The sequence below is a fragment of the Dromaius novaehollandiae genome, chromosome 3 (assembly GCF_036370855.1).
Source record: "Dromaius novaehollandiae isolate bDroNov1 chromosome 3, bDroNov1.hap1, whole genome shotgun sequence".
NCBI classification, from domain to species: Eukaryota; Metazoa; Chordata; class Aves; order Casuariiformes; family Dromaiidae; genus Dromaius; species Dromaius novaehollandiae.
In genome coordinates this window covers 85267376-85287574 of record NC_088100.1, presented here as the reverse complement: position 1 = coordinate 85287574, position 20199 = coordinate 85267376, and the positions used below count along the sequence as shown (strand labels likewise).

General features: G+C 36.7%; 1 protein-coding gene across 1 annotated transcript in view; it reads right to left on the bottom strand.

Annotated features, from left to right (window-relative positions):
- The window catches only part of RYR2 (ryanodine receptor 2), a 470020-nt gene that overhangs the window by 136450 nt on the left and 313371 nt on the right, over positions 1-20199 (bottom strand). Inside the window, exons 43-54 of the mRNA XM_064509351.1 lie at positions 17654-17768; positions 16927-17059; positions 15556-15659; positions 12322-12457; positions 11484-11670; positions 10884-10989; positions 9133-9253; positions 7147-7316; positions 5933-6153; positions 4532-4622; positions 1166-1306; positions 180-343 (exon numbers count right to left, since the gene is read on the bottom strand). Of these exons, the coding sequence (XP_064365421.1) occupies positions 180-343; positions 1166-1306; positions 4532-4622; positions 5933-6153; positions 7147-7316; positions 9133-9253; positions 10884-10989; positions 11484-11670; positions 12322-12457; positions 15556-15659; positions 16927-17059; positions 17654-17768 (1689 nt within the window). The remainder of the gene's footprint in view (positions 1-179; positions 344-1165; positions 1307-4531; positions 4623-5932; positions 6154-7146; positions 7317-9132; positions 9254-10883; positions 10990-11483; positions 11671-12321; positions 12458-15555; positions 15660-16926; positions 17060-17653; positions 17769-20199) is intronic.

Genomic DNA, 20199 nt, shown 5'->3' with positions numbered 1-20199 from the left:
TATTTCTCTAACTGTATATTTCTTGCTTTAAAGCACAAGACCTCCATTTTATCTAAAAGATGTATGTTCAAAATAGGCATGAATAAAAGCTGTAACTTCACATCCCATCCAATAAGAGACTCCATCCCTCTTTTTACCCACCCAAGGTACAAATTAGTTGCAACAATGTAATTCCTTACTTTGAGGTATCAACAGGCTGAGGGTTAAAGTTCCCATCTGAATCCATTGAAGATTGTTTTTCCATCATACTGACATAATTTGATTCCATATAGTCCGGGGGTAAGGCCCCTGCAACTGCACTCAGACAAGGCAATGCCAGTTTGAAGAGTTCTTGTTCATACTTCTGTGGAACATACCAGGGATGGAGAGATAGTAGTGAACGGAAGCTACCAACATCCTTGCTGAAATTGACATAGTTATAGGTGAAACCAAAGAGCCACAGAACGGCTTGTTTATTCAACCTGGAATTGAATTTCTCTTCTGAAAATAAAAGAAATTGATGGCTAATAATATACTATATACTAAAGATAAAGCTAGGATCAAGACTTGATCTTGTTGAAGTAAATGCAAAAAATATTAACTTCAATGAGAGCAAGACTGGGCACTTTGCAGGTATCTGGGAAGAGAATACAGCACAGGAATATTCACAGCCTTTCTAAATACCCGGATTTGCAACAAAACTCTCATGAAGTTGTAAACAGATTGCTTAAAAATACCTACAGAATTAACAATAAATACATACCGAGGGGTATCATCAAACCTGTGTCCAACATAGAATTGAGTCTAGGGTGATCTACTACTAAGCAAAAGACTGTGCTCTTGATTTAAGGATGTGTAGTGTGTGAGGTAGAAAAACGCAGCCTTCAATGACCTGCAGATGCTTGAATTTGCTTTTAGGGCCCAGACACTGAGCTGACCTGTATAGATATACTCCAAGACTATTTCAACAGCTACATATAATTTTGTAATGAGCACACAAAAACCTTAAGGCAGGAGCTATAACACAAAGAATTAAACAGGAAGACTTATATTCACTAAAGCCTATATTTTTCCCTTCAAGGTGGATAGTGCAGGGTTGACAAAAGCTAGGTAAAAATAACAGATTTTTCTAAAAAGTTACCCAATAAGGCTCTTCTGGTAATAGTTTGATATTAAAATGAATTACCTTTTGAGACAAGGCATCAAAAATACCCCAGAACAACTTTCTGGATAAATGAAGTTCTTCTTCTGAGGCAGCACCAAAGTTACCCCATCCACCTGGCAAACAATAATACTTCCAGCATCTTTCATAATGATTTGTCAGCAACTAAAACAGAACATATTTTGAAAGCAAATAAAACATAATTGCTTATGTTCTTCAGTTATGGCACTCAACCACTACACAGAAACTGCCAGAGCAATTTCTAATTTTTATCAAGCAGTACATGTTCTGATTCCTCATGCGATGTATTTATCTATTTTTAAATCCTCAGTGGATATTGCCACAAAATGAGCAGTTCTTACATTACTGACATATGCAAAAAGCATGTGACAGAGAAGAATTCTTCCCCACACCATAAGAACCCCATCAGCTCCAGGATAGCCAAGAATTCACTTCAGTCAATGAGTCACTATTCCAAACGCTGCTACTACACAGGTAAGACAGTAGAACGGTGATTTAACCCAGCTTCCAATTATTATTAACGTGTCTGGAAGCTATTCATCAGAAATCCCCACTATAATTCGTCTTCTCTTCTGTGATCTATAAAACCTGTCCTCAGTCTATCCTACCTCCCTCTAATATAACCAGCAGAGGAGCTTTATTCTCCCTCCCTCTCTATTCATTACATACATATTCGAGCATGTTTTCTCCCCAAGTGGTTACAAAATTCCAGATTATCATGGACTTAAATGGTGTGAGGACTTGCTACTAAGTATTTGCCAAACAAAATCTTCACAAATTTTCCATCTAATGTATCTACTATGCCCCTAAGTCACAGACAAGATGAGAAAAAAGTAATTAAAAATCTCTCCCTGAAGGCAACCCCAAATGAGAAAGATTTTCTAACAATAGCAAAGTATGAAAATCTAGTCCTCTAATTCAGGGGCAGATGCAGGAAGCTTTTCTTAAGGCACAGGATGCTATTTCTTACAAATCTGGCCGCAATTTTAATTCAGACTTTATTTCAACAATCTCTCAGAGAAAAAAATAATCCTTTCAACATCATTTTGCAAAGCATGTTAGCAAAATATTGCAAGTCACAGCCAGCAAACAGCTGCTAGGATCCCCTTTTCTCTAGTCAAAATACATACCAAGATGTAAAAATGCAGATATTCATAATGTAAATAAGCAGAAATAAGGGCAATAATTAAAAAAAAAAAGTACTGAAGTGTGGAAATAAGGATTTTGATAACGAAAAACATAAGCTCACTGCTTTGCAAACTCAAGTTTCATGGATAAAAAAGGAAAAAAAAAGGATCCATATAATACATATCTTCATATCTTAGCATATCTTCAGATTTAAGGAACTATTATCTAAGCTGTCAGAAGATTAAGGAAGAACGAGAGACAAGAAATTGCACATGTAGATAACAAAAAGACAGAAGTTTTATTACTCATGTTAAATCACAGAGATCTTACGGCCTTCGAGAGTGTAAGAGCTATATGAAAACTTTATTTCAAAACAAATTCTATTACACAATGGCCACACATCAGATTTGGCTTTTGGACAAAATGTGAGTGTTAACATCTAATTTGTCTTTTAATCTAGCCAGGAATAAAGGCAGGTTTACTCTTAGAGCTGTCCCTGATGAAGCACTGAAAATGTCTTAGAGGAAATGAAAACAAGGAAGTCCTGTTCCAGAAAATTCACACAAAATTATACAGGAGAAGCACCATAGATTTAAATTCACATGCTGCCTTAGCTACATTAATTTTTAATTGTAGACACCAGCAGAGATATTCGCAACAGATAGTACCCTATTCTTACTTAGCCAGCGTAAATTCCTCCTTTCCTCCCATCCCTTCTCAAATCTCCAAAATTACATCTTCAGAACCATGACTGAACTTGCACCTCTCTCTTTGGAATTAAGACTACTACAATCTGCTTGCTAGCAAAAGTACATAAGGAGTATGCACAGTACTTTCAAACCAGAAATACATTAGCAGATGTATGCAATATTCCATTATTAAATCACTGAAAATCAGTTTATTGACAGTGAGATCTTAGCAAAGTTCTGGAATTATCTTGTTCAGTTATAAGTGGACAAAATTGTTTGCCCCAGCTAACACCTTGGTTCTCCTCCTATCTATATTCCTATCCTGAAGCCTGGATCCCCTAGAGAAGGAATCTAATTATTTCCTTCCTGTTTGGTTCAACAATACAGAAAAGTCATTACACTACAGACCTTCAGGGTCAAAAATACTGCTGTTTTAGATGAACAGATCTCGGGAAGTTCTCTCTCAAAAAAACCTAAAGAGTCGTAGCCAAGCAGAGAGAGCCAAGTGCCTTCCAATATTGCTACTGAGTTGTTCCAGCACATGAGATGTCAGAATACATGAGAAGACACCCCTCAAGTGCAGTACACTACATTATCAACTGCTATTCTCACACATAAGTATTAAAGAATGGCTGCTCTAGCACCTTGAGTTTGACTGAACACTTCTTGGGATACACAACTGAATTCTGAAGCCCTTAGGGGAGGTAAGACCATGCAGCAGGTCCTGGTTGAGACTAGTGATTCTAGCTCCTCATCTAAGGTCAGGGACCACAATCTGGCTAGTACAAACCTGCATAATTCTGATTAGTATTTTGGCAAAGAAAACAGACATAAAATGTAATTAATTGTGATCTATGGCTTTCAAAGAAGAGCAAATAATTAAATAAGAAAAGAAGAAATGTCCTGTTCAGAGTTGTGGTGGGAAAGCATTAGAAAGGGCTGCTGAAAAGTAGCAGTATGTGGGAAATAATGGATTTCCAAGAACTGGTGTTGAAATCTAAGGAATCTTTAAGGAGTGTACCATCTCAGTAAGGAAACAACATATCTTTCTTGTGGATTAGGAATCAGAATCAAATGATATGGAAAAATCCTTGGGGGCAGAAAACAAAATTGAAGATTAATAACAAATATGTATTCCTCAGATTTGCAAGCACAAACCACAGAAAAAGACTCCATTTTCTGAGGGCAGGGAAAATCAACACAAAGGGCAGAAGTTAGGAAACATGGAAATTATTAATCATTGTCCTTCTTTGGCACTGAATTCGTCTTTCTTCTATTTCCAAGGGTTCCCCTACTCTGTTTCCACATAGGTTTTCAAAAAAAGAGAGAATTAGAGAAGAAGTAAGCATTTGACATTGGCCTAATATTTCTATATGAATGGATGCAAATTAGACTGATTTCCTGCCAGAGTGGTAACTTATCTTTAAGAACAATGGTCTATTTTGCAGATTGGAGTTAAGCTAATATAGAACATAGAGAACACTCCCTATGTAAGTATTTTTGTTGCACCTTGTTACAAGGAATGTTACTGAAGATTAAAATACACATTTACCTTGAGAGGCATCTTCGCATGTTCATTTAATAGAGGAACATCAAATACTAATCTTCTCAGCAAATGCTGCATCATGGAAGGCCTCAACTGCCTGAAAGCATACAGATAATTTCAAAAGAGTGTACAGCATGGTTTCATGTAAATAATTAATAAATACATTAAAGTAACCTGACATTTCTACACCATTAAGATTTTTCAAATTCATAAAGCAATAAGAATTTGCTTATGGCACTACAAAAAGCATGCCCAAAAGAGAACATACAAGTGCATATCAAAGAAAACCTTCTGAACACGCAAATCACATACTTTAAAGAAGCACAGAGAAAACATCTGATCTATAGACAGAGATGTAGTAAATCAGGAAAGAAAAAAACGTATTCTGTTATTGCAGACTGTGATTATCATGCCCATGAAAAAAATGCTATAATGTAAATTTCTTGCAATATATCTTGATGGTCCTTAAACTAATAAGGATATATGAACATTAATTCTTTGGATGTACTAAACAAGAACACACAACAGTGGGCACCAACTGGAAAGACAGAAGAAATAGGTATAATATGTATGTTAGAATGGCAAGGACATTAAACTGTTCTAGAAGAACAGCAAATATTGGCACTGGTTCATTTTATTAGTTCTTATCAAGGTCATGTATATAAAATGATCAAAATAGCATATTTTATAAAGAACTGCTGCACAGTACTTTTTTTTCCTCTAAGCTACAAAATTACCACCTACAATATAAATGTGTCTGTCATTTCCAAACAAATTTCCACATTATGAAAAAAATCATTTACAGTGAAATGTTCAGAAGAGCGCTGGTGATTTAAAAGCCTAACTTTCACTAGAACTTAAATTCATAAGTGCCTAACTGACTTCTGAAAATTGAGCCTCTAGGCTTACAAAAACCTTGGATAATAATCAACTGTATTTGAGACTGCAGATGGCAAGATGAAATTTATCCAGTAGGTGTCAATGATGAGGTATAATAATACCAGTCATTGACTAGGATTTCAAATGTAATGCTTAGCAGAATTAAATGTTTACATAAAACTATGATCTACTGATCCTCAACAATGCCGCCAATCTGTGCAGCTAAAAAAAATAATTAAATGGCACTTCAGTGTATACACAATTACACATCTCCAGAGCTTTCTCTTTTTGTAGTACATCCTCTTAATTACCAAGATTTACATTTTAAAAAGTCAGTAATAGCCAAATAACTGAGGGATGCATATGAGTGATTAATAATGTTGCCAACTGAATACAGTCAATTTAAAATATCTTACTCAAAAAATCTTCATTATGCTACTGATGGCACAGTTTTGCATTCCTGTATTATGAATATCACAGGTCACTCTACCAATTCGCATTTCTGTGCTGCCAAGAGCCTTTCCTTACCCACAGATAGAGAGTAAACATTCTTCGATGGAATCTCGCTGAGCTTTGGTAAGAGAGCAGCCCTTTGATAGTCTGTACACGGTATGTAATAAGGAATCAATGAGGGAAGCATGGTGCTCTGTGCCAGCAAAAAGAGGAGCACATCTGGTCAACAAAGGCAAGACGGCAGTGCAAAGGTATCGATTCAGAGCCAAAGCCATATCTGTAGCACTTAAAGCAGCCTATAGAATAAATAGGACACAAATTAGATTTGTCTGGTAAATGCTGTTACAAATGAAAAGAACTTTTTTCTTTGTTTGCTTTCCTTCTGTAGTATTACAAAGAGGGAAATTTCCAAAACACACAAATAGGAACTTGATACCTATTGGAATCTGGGTGCCAGCTTTCTTTTCCGATTTGAAAGTCTTTTCCCAGGTGACATTTTTTTTGAATGAAAGCATGATGAATACCACAAAACTGCACACTAAAGATAAACATTCAAAAACAAAAATAATTTTCAAAAATATATTAAAGAATGCCATAGTTGCTTAACAGAGCATTCAAAAATCATAAAACATCAATACCATTTTGCACTGGCAAAATTCAGTTGTTTTGCCACGCTACGATGAAGCTTCAGTTTCATGCATAAATGTTCACCCGCTCTATCTTAAATAACATAATACTTTCTAGAAAAATGCCTAAATAGGTCAAATAAGGAAATCAAAGTCCATGTCTTAGCCCTCATACATGCTCCCTAAATTTGATCTCCCTGTATCAAGCCAGCTAAGAAAAAATTAGATGCAAAGAAGACTGACAGAAAAAAAGAAAGCAATTTTAAGGAGGAGTTCAACAAAAATTGAAGGATTTCCACAAATCTCTAGAGAGGAACACCTTCATGCTAAATCTCTGGGAAGAGCCTCTCAGTTACATGCTTTTTGGCAGCTGATCTGACTTTGATTCGACATCACAAGCCCAGAAAGTCTCCTGCAGAAAGACACTGCATCTCTTCTGGATATAGTAGCAGTGTGGGTTCCTTACAAAGACAGCATCATTGTGGAGAATGCCTCTTCACTGCTCTTCAAATATTTTCAAAGCTCAGCAGCACCAGGCAGCTCATCCAGCATTGGGAAACACAGAAGGATGAAGAAATAAAATATATTCCTCTGGGGGATGAAAAATGCTGCACTGTTCAATAAGATAATGGAACTGGAATACCAACAGACTTAAACCCTTACCGTATCTAAAGAAGCAGCAGCACGGAGATCTGGCAGAAAGCCAACTTCAAGAAGATGTAGAAGAAAATCCTGGTCTTCAATTCCATAGACCCTGTCAAGGAACAAAACCATGGCTGCCTTGTGATCTGGGCAAAACCCCGCAGACATGTCAGGTTCCACCACAGTACCATCTAAAAGGAAGAAATAAGACTTCAATGACAAGGCTCATCCTGTACCAGCAGACTAGGCAGTCATGCTACTTCTTGTCAGAGCTTTTGAGCCTCTGTTAATATCCAACTGTCTTCCCCACAGCTTTGTTACACACAGACAACAAATCTGTAGTTAACTGAAAAGGAATTGAAAACAAATGCATAAGGCAATTTCTACCCAGATAGACCCTGAAGTCCACACATGCTTTTTTGTTCATACATTTTGTACCATGGAATTCTTAGCAGCTGACACTCTAATATGATAAGAAATACCCAAACATTGATTTGTCTACAGAACTACTTCATTCTTAGAAGAAGCAAACAGAAGGTAAGAAATAGAACAAATCTATATCAAATACTGCAGGAACGCAGCACTGGTGAGCACATAAAGTACGATAATGAATTAAAATTGTGGCAAATAGTTCTCTGTAATTGAAAACAGCTGAAATATCTGAAAGCAATTCACAGAAATATTTTTAAATTTTGATACTTTAATTTTGGAAACCAATTAATCCGTTCCATATCTATGAGCTGTACTGTATAATCTGCTCTTTAGATATCATTTTTCTATAACTTATCACCACTATTTGAATATATATAAATAATTATATAATAAATTGATTGATTTGTTTATCTCTTCTGCTGTAACTGAATTGGGCATTCTTGTGCTGTAAGTCCCTACGCAAATGATGTTGTATTTATAATACTCTCTCTCAAAACATCCAAAAAAGCAGACATATCTCCTTTCCCTTTTATGTTGATGCTTACTTAGCTCCCACTGTTGCAATGAATTCTATGTAGGCAGAAAACAAGTGTTTTCTTTAGTGCGCATTTGCGTATGCATGCTTCACAGAATCACAGAAATAGTTCAACCCCCCTGCTCAAGCAGGGTCACTGAGAGCAGGCTGCCCAGGACCCTGTCCAGACAGCTTTTGAATATCTCCAAGGATGGAGACTCCACAAATTCTCCAGGCAACCTGTTCCAGTGCTCAGTCACCCTCACAGCAAAAATGTTTTTCCTCATGTTCAGATGGAACTTCCTGTGGTGCAGTTTGGGTCCTGTTGCTACTCATCCTATCGCTGGTCACCACTGAGAAGAGTCTGGCCCCATCCTCTCTACACCCTCCCTTCAGATACTTAAAAACAGTGATAAGATCCTCCCACCCAGTCTTCTCTTCTCCAGGTTAACTAGTCCTAGCTCTTCCAGCCTTCCCTCATATAAGAGATGGCTCTAGTCCCTTAATCATCTTAGTGGCCCTTTGCTGGACTCACTACAGTAGTTCCATATCTCTCTTACACTGGGGAGCACAAAACTGGACACAGTACTCTAATTGTGGCCTCAGCAGGGCTTCACCTATAACTTCACCACAGTAGCTGAAGAACAACTCTGGTGTCTTAGTAAGATCTCCTAGAAACAATTAATAGGGTCAGGACAGCAAAAGCTAAAGATTACATTGTCAAGAAAAGAGACTGGAAATTTTCTTTAATAATTTAGAAAAATAGGAACTATGTATTTACAGAATTCTTTCTAAAGCTGCAACAGATTTTCATGATGTCATTCAAGTGAATGGGATTTATATCAGTGATTCAAACGCACACAGGATTATTGCTTATACCATCCAGAAATGTTTTTGAAATTTTTGAAACACACACAACTGTTCTTCTAATTCATGTTACGAATAGTTTAATTCCTAGAACATTTTGAAATATTGAGAAAAATATGAGCATTAATATATGGTCAAATTATAAAAAGTAAGAGTGGGGTGGGAGCAAAAAGAAAGCAGAACAATCGTCTTACCTTTAGCTATGGTTGGCATGTGGAAAGGAATACTAATTACGCCCACCAAATCTTCCAGTGGAATCAAAGACCGTAGAATTGACCTGATCCTAATGGCTTCCCCTTTACCTGCGTGGATTAGCTAATGGAAAGATAAAAAAATTAACAAGGTCTTATTTCTATCTTTTACTTGTGCTCATGTTCCAGAATCTTTCCAAATCACAGATGCACAAGAACAACTATTACATAATATATTTATATTATAATTGGTAATATAAATTTCACACAATCTGTATTTATTTGCTGTGTTCTGGATGCAAAATCTAGAAATTTAGGATCTAGGACTGTTAAAAAAGCTAGTGAACAAAGCATCAAAACGTATCTGAGGGGGGAGGAAGAAAAGGGGGAGGAGTGGCCTTTCAGATGCAAAATGGTACTTTGCTGTCCCAACTGAAAAATAACACTTTCAGGTATCCCAGTTCTTGTTTCGTTTTTTATCTTTGTTTATTAACAAGGGAGGGAGAGGGAGCAAAAACAAGACTATTATTATTTTAAACGAAACATACTCGTACAGTGAGCTTGGAATATGGATATCTCTACTTTCTCAGGTTACCCATTTCTGCAGAAATCTGATTTCTCTGCACAAATCTACATGAACTGGAGCAGATTTCAGAATAAAATAAGAAACTATGCATAATTTAGGAGAATTTTTGAAGAAACAGGAATGTATTTTGAATCTGAACAAATATTTTCAAATAGCCCCCACTGTTAGGACCTATGTGGTAAGGGCTGTTTTTTTATAGCATGACTGTCTAATACCGTATATATCTAATGCCTAAAACAGTGGCATCCTGTCTTTGACTAGCATTCTTGGTTTGAATAAAGATTATGAGATACTGATGTGTATTTTTGGGGACAACGCTTATTTCTATGTTTTAAAAGAATGTCCTGTCATAGTTGTGCAGGATCTTCTAGAGGAAAACGGACGTGAGCAATCCAGCCCTAATGCTAACAGCAAGAGTGTGAAAGTAGGTTTTGCGGCCTATGGGTAAGGTTACTAGAGGGCATGCAATGTGGTGAGAAGCTGTCCTTGGAACGAGAAAAACAACTCCCAGATGTTCAGTGGGAAACTTACGGGCTTAGGTAATTTCTTTGCCTCCTCGGAGACAGTAAATGCTATCCAATCATATACTGTTTAGATGTACATACTAAATGAACATGTCCCAATCACTGTATAGTTTGATTCACGGGACCACTGTTAAGGCATATAAAAGATGCTATTCGGGCTTAATAAAGTGTCAGCATTTAATCATATTGATTGGCGTGCTGTCCGTTTATCTCCCGCACATATTAACCCCTTTTATATGCAAGTCAAATAGTCTGTTTAAATACGTATATGAAGATGGTAGAACCACAGTTTAAAAATCACTGTACACCATCACAGTAAACAGGGAAATATGAATAATTTGATGGTCATAGGAGAGAGTCAAACAATATTCACGAAATAATGTTGTTAAAGACCAAATTGCCCCAAGGAACGGCAATAAGAAAAGGAATGGAATAATTCCGTTTGAAAGAACAACTTCTGAACAGCTTACAGAAGTTCCTTGCAAATTAGCAGATGAACACATGTACACTGAGATACTATGTAGTCATACCACTGCTTTAATACCTGATAACATGTATTACTGTGAAAAAGCCAAAGAGCAAAACACCAAACCATCATTAAAACTATTCCTTCACTTTTCAATGCATGAAGACATGGAACTTACATGCATTTCAGGGGCACAGCGTCCTAAGAGATCAATCAGAGCTGCATAAAAGGTCATGATGGCATTTCCCATGTGAATAGTGTCATCTTCTTGTTCTTCCATTTCACTGAAATTCATTAGTTGTTAAAACAAACAAAAGACAAAAAAAACCACACACAGAAGTTTTTACATCAGCAATAAACATACAAAACTTGCTCACAGCTGCAATGGCTTATACATGGTGGCTTCTTGATAATCAGTGAATTTACAGCAGACTAACACAGAATGGCATTTGTCCCTGAGAGATTGCATCTCTCAGATTGCAGATTACATCTGCATTGTTACCATTTATCTGTCTCATTTTGTGACTGGGGATTGATTCTTAACTGGCTGACAAACAGCGAACAGAATTCTAAAGATGATATGATATTTAGAGAAAGTTACTTAAAATTAACAGTGCAGGAGAAGCACTATTTGGCAGAAGACAAATTTCTACCTTCCATAGAATCCAAGGAGGAATCCAGTTAATAATTCACATGTTAAAACCAACAAGTCATTTCATGAATAGGATTATAAAACAAACAAAAATTATGGCAATGTAAGCAATTCCACTGCACCTACAGGGTTTTACCAGATCCATTACTTGGGGAAGGTCCATCTCTTGTTGGATCTTCTGATATTTTTATTGCTTCCTCCATGGTGGCAAGCAACCCATTGCCTCCTTCTCCTCTTAGAGCTGGACCGAAACATTCAGGTCGACGGATAAGCAGCCTGACTACAACATTAGCATTCTCCTCCACGCTCTCTCCTATTACATAGAATAAATATCATGATTCAAGATTATATCAAAAAGACTTCTGAAATATAATTGGATAAAGGCAGAGAAGTGTGCAGTATGCATCAGTAGACACTTTTAACTGCAAAACAGTTTAAATATCAGTGAGAAGGTTACCTAAATACACAAGCATACCCCTCTATTATTGTAATAAAACCTATGATATAGAACATATGACTTAATTCAAAATTAAGTACAGCCAAAGAAGTAACTATGTAATAAAGGATATTGAAACCGTCATAAAAGCCACTGATTTGTAGTAAAAATCACATTCAAGTGAGAGAGCTAGTGAAGGGAGCACTATACCTGCTAAAAATCTTAACCAAAACATGGGTCTTTGGCTCTCTGTATAGCATGAATTTTACCTTAAAAAGATTTAGGAGTCTTTGTTCCAGTTGCAAAAGAGATATCACCATTTCAGAGACCAAAGAGCCTACATGATCTGTGAAATGAATATCTAAGTTACTGTATGTTTTGCATGATTCTACTCTTTCCACTATCTGTCCTTTAAATTTATGGTATTCCATGAAGCTGGCTTATATCTCTACTTCAAATGACAAATTTCAAGCAAATATTCATTCAAACATTAGAGGAAATTATAAAATTGGCAGGTTCCTACACTACCATTGCAAAAAACAGCAAAACGAAGAAAATCCAAATATCGTTCTCCTTCAACTGGATTCCATCCAATGTCTGGGTAGCCTTTAGAAACCAGCAAAGGACAACTCTGCAATCCACATCCAGCCAAGTAGCGAACCACCTAAAAGCAAGGTAAAATGAAAAAGACATTTATCATGAAAACAAAGAGAAGTGCAGTTCGAAGCGAAGTATCCTCATATATTGTCTCTGATTTGGCTTCCACATTCCAGATCTTATTTTGGGAAAATCAGAAGAGCGGCACTTTCCCAAGCTTTGCTTACTTCTGCCACCATGTACCGCAAGACCTCCCCTCTCTTAATTCACTTCTTTCTAAATCACTGTTTGACTCTCTATATCTCATTTCTCTTCCAACCCTGAGTGAGAGAGACAAACTAACCAGTTCTGTGGCACTTTCCTTCTACGTTCCATCCTTATTTGAAAACATGTCTTCATATATGACTGACAGGTCTACTCTCTTATTTTAACTTTTCCTTTCACTTGTTTTCTTTCTTTCTGTCTTTCTTTTTTAACACACAGCACTCATGCTCCCTGTAATTTAGAGTTATTGTCTCAGTAACAGTTTCTGTTGGCTCTCTCCTTCCTGTGTTTTAACAGTTGTAATTATAGTCTTTAACCAATTCAGACAGCTTCTTTTTGCTAAAAATTTATAGGAATCATAGGTCTGAAAACATCCTTTTAAATACCCGTGGCTCACCTTCCTACTCCAAGGAAGGATCACCTATGCTTGAATCATTCCTGACAGATATTTTACTAGGGAGATTGTTGTAGTATCTCCACAATTAGAAGTCTTTAATAACAGATTGGACAATGTATTCCACTGTCTCACTTTCTATTAGCGAGTGTTTTTTAATGTCTAACTTGAAATTGTCTTTCAATCATTTAAGCTGTCCTTTCCACCACCATTCCTTCTTGCAGCAGCATTTTATATATTCAAAACAGTTATTATATGCTCTCTTGAGTTCTTTATTCCTTAATCTAATCAACCCCAATTCATTGAATCCTGACTTGTTACTTCCTAGACCTTGAATAACTCTCACTGCTCTTCTTTTGACTTCCTCCAGCTGGTCCATACTATCCTTGAAGTGTGCAACTCAGCATTAAACTGAACTGTTGCCCAAACAATTTTCCTCTTCTTCCTTCAGACAGTGTATCTTTATATTGGTACAGTCCATCTGCACTTGCCCTTGCTGAGTTGCTTCCTATTTCTTTTCATGTTCCAGCTTTTCTTCATCCTCCAATTCATGAAAATCATTCTGAATTCTAATCCTATTTTTCAATGCATCTGCAGCCAATCCAATGATGGCTACAATGGCTTTTACCTGGTAGGGATCTCAGTGCAAATTCTTGAATCATAGAATAATTTATGTTGGAAGGGACCTTCAAAGGTCATCCAGTTCAACCCCCTGCTCAGAGCAGGTCTAATCAGATCAGAGCCACATTCAGTCCAGTCCTGAACACCTCCAAGGATGGAGACTCAAGCTCTCTGGGCAACCTGCTCCAGTGCTCAATCATCCTCATTATAAAGTTCTTCTTTTTTCTTTTTTCTTTTTTTTTCCTAATATCTAATGACAGTTTCCTATGTTCCAACTTATGTCTGTTGCCTCTTGTCCTACAGCCATACACCTCCAATGAAGAACCTGGTTCCATCTTCTCTGTATTCTCCAATCAGACAGTTGTAGGCAGCAATAAGGTCTTCCCTGAGCCTTCTCTTCTTAAGGCTGAACAGGCCCAGTTCTCTCAACCTCTTCTCATGTCATTTTCTCCCAACCCTTGTCCATCGTGGTGACCCTTCACTGGACTCGCTCCAGTATGTCAGTACCTTTCTTGTACTGGGGAGCCTTCCCCTTGTCCACAGCACCAGTCATAGAAAGCAATACATTTGGTTGGGCATGATTTGCCTTCAGTAAACTCATGTTGGCAGCTCCCAATGACTTTCTTGTCCCTCGCGTTATAAGTGGCTTCTAGGATGATTTGCTCCATAATCTTCACAGGAACTGAGGTGAGGCTGACCAGCCTGTAGTTCCCTGGATCTTCCTCCTTGTCCTTCTTGCCTCCTCCAATTGCCACAACCTTTTAAAGATGATAGACAGCAGCCTTGCGATGACACTGGCCAGCTCCATAACCCACTCGGATGCATCCTGTCTGGTCCCATAGACTTGTGTATATCAAAAGGGGTTACGTGCTCCTAACACAGTCTTCCTCTGTGGTAGTACTTCTTCACTTCCACAGACTCTGCTAGTAGGCTCATGGACCTGGGAGGCCTGAGGACAAGCTTTATCAGTGAGATAAAAACAGCACTGAGTACTTCAGCCTTTTCCCTGTCATAAGTCACTAGTTCCCTTGGTCCACTATACAATGGGACCATGTTCTTCTTATTTCTTTTGCTATTGAGGTACTTATAGAAAACTTTCTTATTGCCCTTCACCTCCCTTGCTACTTTCAGCTCCAACTGAGTTTGGCTTTCTTGACTCCATTCCTACCTGTGCAGGTGATGCCTTTGTATTCCTCCCAAACTCATACAAAACACAGTAATACTAAGTAAATGAGACTAGCTGTTATACATTGGAAAACAGAAAAAAATGGCCATTACCTTTTAAAAGGACCTTATAATTTTTTCCTATACTTCTCTTTTTATGCTCAGCCCAAATTGCCACATGCCCATCTCCACAAGTTTGGGGATAGCCAGCAAAATTGCCACTGAGGACTGCACGTGAGCAAAAATGCACAAGAATTCTGAAGCACATTTAAGTTTGAGAAGAAAACATAGATAGATATCTCTATGAACATTTGTTACATATCGTAACAAGCTGGTATAAGGTTTCTAGTAAGCCCCATTGCATTATGCCACCACTGCATGTCACTATTAAGACAGAACAATAAAGAAAGATTTTATCAATAGTTACACAGTTCTGTTGGGGACTGCACTATTCCCAAAGTAGGTGCTGCCCTTGAGCCAGTTCTTGTTGGTTTGTTCTGCTAATGTAAAACCCATAAACTCAATTCAGTTATCTAGACCATCAGTAGGAAAAGCAAACAATCAGATCCTGATAGTCTTTCCTGTGATAGGTATCTAAAATTTCCACATAACTTTCATCACCTTGGGTCTCCATTACTCCATTCTACCTTTTTCAGGCCTTGGCAACTGGAATCCTTCTCCTCTTCAGGAGGGAAAAAACGTTTGATAAAGTAGCTACCAACCTTCTCAAGATCAGGTTCCCTTAAAGCTAGTGCAAGTTCATTGTTATCCATCACAGACGCTGCTGCAACATCTAAAGGAGTTGATCCTCGCATAGAAGGAGAGGCTGTCAAAATAACATTTAGTTTCAGTAGTAAATCTATAGAAAACAGCAATTTCATAGTAAATACAATAATAAAACAATTAATAAAATACAACATTTTGTCATTAGGTAGTTATTTAATTCACAGTAAGTGTGTCATTTATATCACTTAGTTTATAATAAATCATAGCACATTCATATGAAATTTGACACTAAGATCAAATCAAAATATACTAATTCTGTCCAGGCTAGAAACAAAGAAAAAAATCTTTCTTAAGTCTTCCTATTTTTACTGCACACTTTGTTTTAACGTTTCATTTTTTACAGTTTTCCAAACTAAGACAATTCTGTTTTGAGGAAAAGGTAGAGGGGATTTTAAAATCAAAACATTTGACATTTTATCAAATGTACTGACATAGAAAATATGTTTCAGGTTTAAAATAAGACATTATATTTTATCTATGCCTTTAAAAAATGGCAGTCAATACAATGTTAGAAAAAGCTAAGGTTTTTTATACTAACACTCCAAATGCATTTGATCTGGGTACGTTTCTCTACAAACACTTCTGGTTTACGCTTTTGTCCTGTACTTTCATATTAACAAGGACCTTCTGATAATTTTTTCTTTTTCTTAAAAAAGAACAATGATAATTAGATATAAACATATATTCTGAATCAAAAGCTTTAAATTAAATACAGGTTACATATACCTCTTCTATAACACTCCAGCCCAGCAAAGAAAAACTAACACTTTAAGAAAATTTCAGGGTTAATTTCAGGGCATCTGTTACATGCATAACCAAGCAAATGAGCTCTGTATTTCTGCCACAAGTGTACCTGGATATTGGACAGTCCACAAAAGACAGAGTAGTGGAGCAAGCACAGACAGTGAGAAATAAGCTATCAGGATTGGCTGCCAACATTTATCTATGAACTCCTCTATCACAATCAGGTTCTTATTCTGTTCCATAAATGATGCAACTAAATACTGACCTTTCCCTAATGTCCAAGCATTACCTGGCTTTTCTGCTAAAAAGCATATCCTTAATTAACTCAGCTTACTCAATGCTGTTGTTAGAGGTTTCTTTACAGCCAGCAATACAGTAAAGTAAGATGCTTTTGCACTAGGCAATAGAGAAAACGCAAGATAAATATGGTACAAATGGATGGATACAGGAAAACTTTTTCACTTTTTTCAGTATAGAAATTAGCAAAAAGTTTTAAAACTTTGTTTTTGTTTAGAATCTCCAAAGCCACACAAAAATCAGTTATGATATATGTTATCACTTACCAAGGCCAACACTACTGTTTTCCAATAAATAGCTAAGATGATCAAACATAGCCTTTTGATTCTGCCTGCTAATGCGGCAAAAATAACATAGAAAACGACAGCAGTTTGCCACCATCTTTGGAAAAGTGATTTCCTAAAAAGCAAATAAAAACACACTAAAGCTAAAGCTCCAAAACAGGCATAAAACCTGCAAAAGACCATGCAACAGCCAGTTAATGTACTAGTATTTCTGTACTGTATTCATTGTACTCCTGTGAAGTTATCTGTCTAGGTGGACAACGTTGAAGTCAACAGGACTTTCTCAGCAAGTAAATAACTCCTTAAGCCCCACAGAACAACTTGTAAGCTTGAAAACAAAAAGCTGGGTTAACCCATAAATTCTCGATTCAAACATGAAGGAACGGTAATATTCAGATTAACAGAGTGATACTGCATCCATTTTTATTTAGTTTCTAAAAAGATCCTATAAATCCATGTAAGACTCTGCAAGCACATGAAGTGCTATTTGCAGTTTTTCTTTTAAGCATCTAAGATAGTAATATTAATTCTACCTTCCTCTAGAATGGAAAAATGGATTCTTCTAGAAACTTAATAAACTATTGTGCTAATGGAAATTAAAAAGAGTTTATGGTCTCAGTACTTCCAGTGGCTGTTCAGTGCCCTACAGGGTAAATCATTGAATAGATATATTCTAAATTTTCTGCCTTCTAACACAGAATTGCTTTACCTTGGACTCTCCTCCACCAAGCACATTTACCATCACTTCCATGACAGTCTCGTGCATACCTAGAGCTCTCATGAGATTTGGATGTTGGTAAAATACTTTATTATTCATGATGTCTCTACAGGAGAACAAAAGAAGAAATTGAATTAAAATGTTATGACAAATAGTGTACTTGTTATATGTTATTTGCAGAGTTGATTTACTGTGTAATTCTTCACGATCTCAAGTAAATTATTTCCTTGGGTGCTTTTCAGGTTGAGTGTCTATCAATCTCTGGCTACAGATACTCTATATTTTATGTACATAGAGAAAGGACCTAACCTTTCTTGTCACGTATTATAGTTATTGCCCTTGCCCTAATCACCACTTGACTGGAGTGTGATACTCTTCTATTTTCATTAGATATTCCATTATCAGATATTCCATTCCAGATCTCAAAATATTTCCTGATGAAAGCACGACCAAAACTGATATATTATTTAAACTTTAAATTCAACTAATCTGTATTTTCTGGAAAAAAAGAAAAACTTCATTTCAGAATATTTTCAGTGTTGAGAGATTTGATATCTGCCAGCAAGATCAAGAAAAAATGACTGTACATGGACGAGAATGTATATCCAGCTCCCCTCCAAGCATTAATGCACCAGAAACATTAGCTACATAAATGTTAACGTTATTTCACGAGTTACTGTTCCAAAGAACATTCTTCCCTCTTCTACATACTTCAGCAGAACAATTTAAATACTTGAAATCAATCCTGAAGATTATAGTCTCAATATTTTATGCAGAGGTGATGATGTCCAATAAAAATGTGTATTTCAAAAGTAATTACATTTCTAAGAACTGCAGTAAGTCTTGAAATCACATGCAACCCAGAAATAAATGTGAAAGCAATCAGGTCACGGGAGAAAAGGACTAGAAAGTCACTATAGGAAATACTGTCAGCAGCTGTTCAGATTTCATTGTAGGTCTCACGAAAGTCTTTTTTCCTGAGCTCAAACTTCTGGGATTAGGCAAGGAAAATTTCAGTTTTATAAAAGAAGAGAGGCAAGGAGATAGATCCATCATTCTAAAAGCTATAAATCCACAACTATCAGTCATACAACAGAATGTATGTACATCTGATGTAGGTGGCACTATTAGTCTTTTGCCCTGAATAAATCAGAAAGACTAACTGGCCTTTTTCCTCAAAGCCTCTAACAAGACTTCATATTAGAGGTGATACAGGATGGGCCTTCCTCCAAAACCTATTCCTACCACATCTCCTTTCTGCATTAACACTGCATGCTGTGGAAGAAGACTTGTTAACAGAAAGGGATATAAATCAAATCTTTAAAGACAATTCAGATTTGGACTAGATGAGCTCAATGGTGTCATTCTTCCAAGTGATCCTAAATTCTTATTCGTCTACAGCAGCTTTATTTTACAGAAATAAAAAGGAAAGAAAGTAAAAAGGGCACCTCAGGCTGGCCAGCAATATTATACTATTTTGGAAAATATATCCACTGTCAGTGCTTTCTGTAACTGCTGACTGCATTATGAAATACTGCATCTCAGAAAAATTCGAACAGCATTTCTTGGAAAATAGGGTTTTTAAGCAGGAATGGGTGATGCTTTCATTTATCCACTGGAAAAAAGAAATGCTTTCCACTCTCAGCAAAAAACTTGGCATTTCTGAATAGGTGCTGAAGCCTAGGTTAGACTACAGAAGGTACAAATGGCACACCTGGGGCATGATGACAAGATGGTCACAACTATGACAGAAGCTATTAAGAGGACAACAGCAGCAGGCAGAGGAGAACACTAGCTAAACAGAAACTACGTCTTTTCACCTTGCATCAGACTTTCACATATCACCAAAGACTTTATTAAAATTAAATCAATCTGTCTGACAAGACTTTAGCTTCCAAAATAGAGTAAAAATGACGAGAAAAAAATACACACAAAAAGCAAGCAGAACATGAAATGAAAATCACTCTCATGTTTTTGTCAGACACAGGAGTGCCAGAATCTAGTAATGATTTACTCATTTTCAGATTAAGTTGAGTTAAGTGAAAAATAACAACTCAAATTTGACATACAAAAGTGGTTAGGGAAATCCTAGTATTTTGTATATGGTCACATGCGACTGACTTTCCCCTTTGCAAAGACATTAGTGGGCCTTGCCTTAACGTGAGTACACTGAACATTATAGCAATCAGGGAACATTGTGGGATCTGCTGGAAAGCAATGAAGTAGGTATTGTTCACCATGACAGTGCAAAACTATTTATACAAATCACTTACATATTTGAGATTTTTAGCAAGCTCAGAAAGAAAAATATTTTGCACAACAAAAGTTTTTCTTCTCCTTTCATTCCTGGCATTCTTTATTAATACTATCTATCTTTTGTTGTCATTGCTGTTGTTGTCATGACTGTTGTTGACTGGGGATTTCTAACACATCATAGCTGATGTTTAATTTCTCTGGTCATCTTGGATAATAAAATTCCTTTGAAAAAAGCCATAAGAAACTAAACTCTTTCCTAATAGAGCTGATCATGTTTTCTT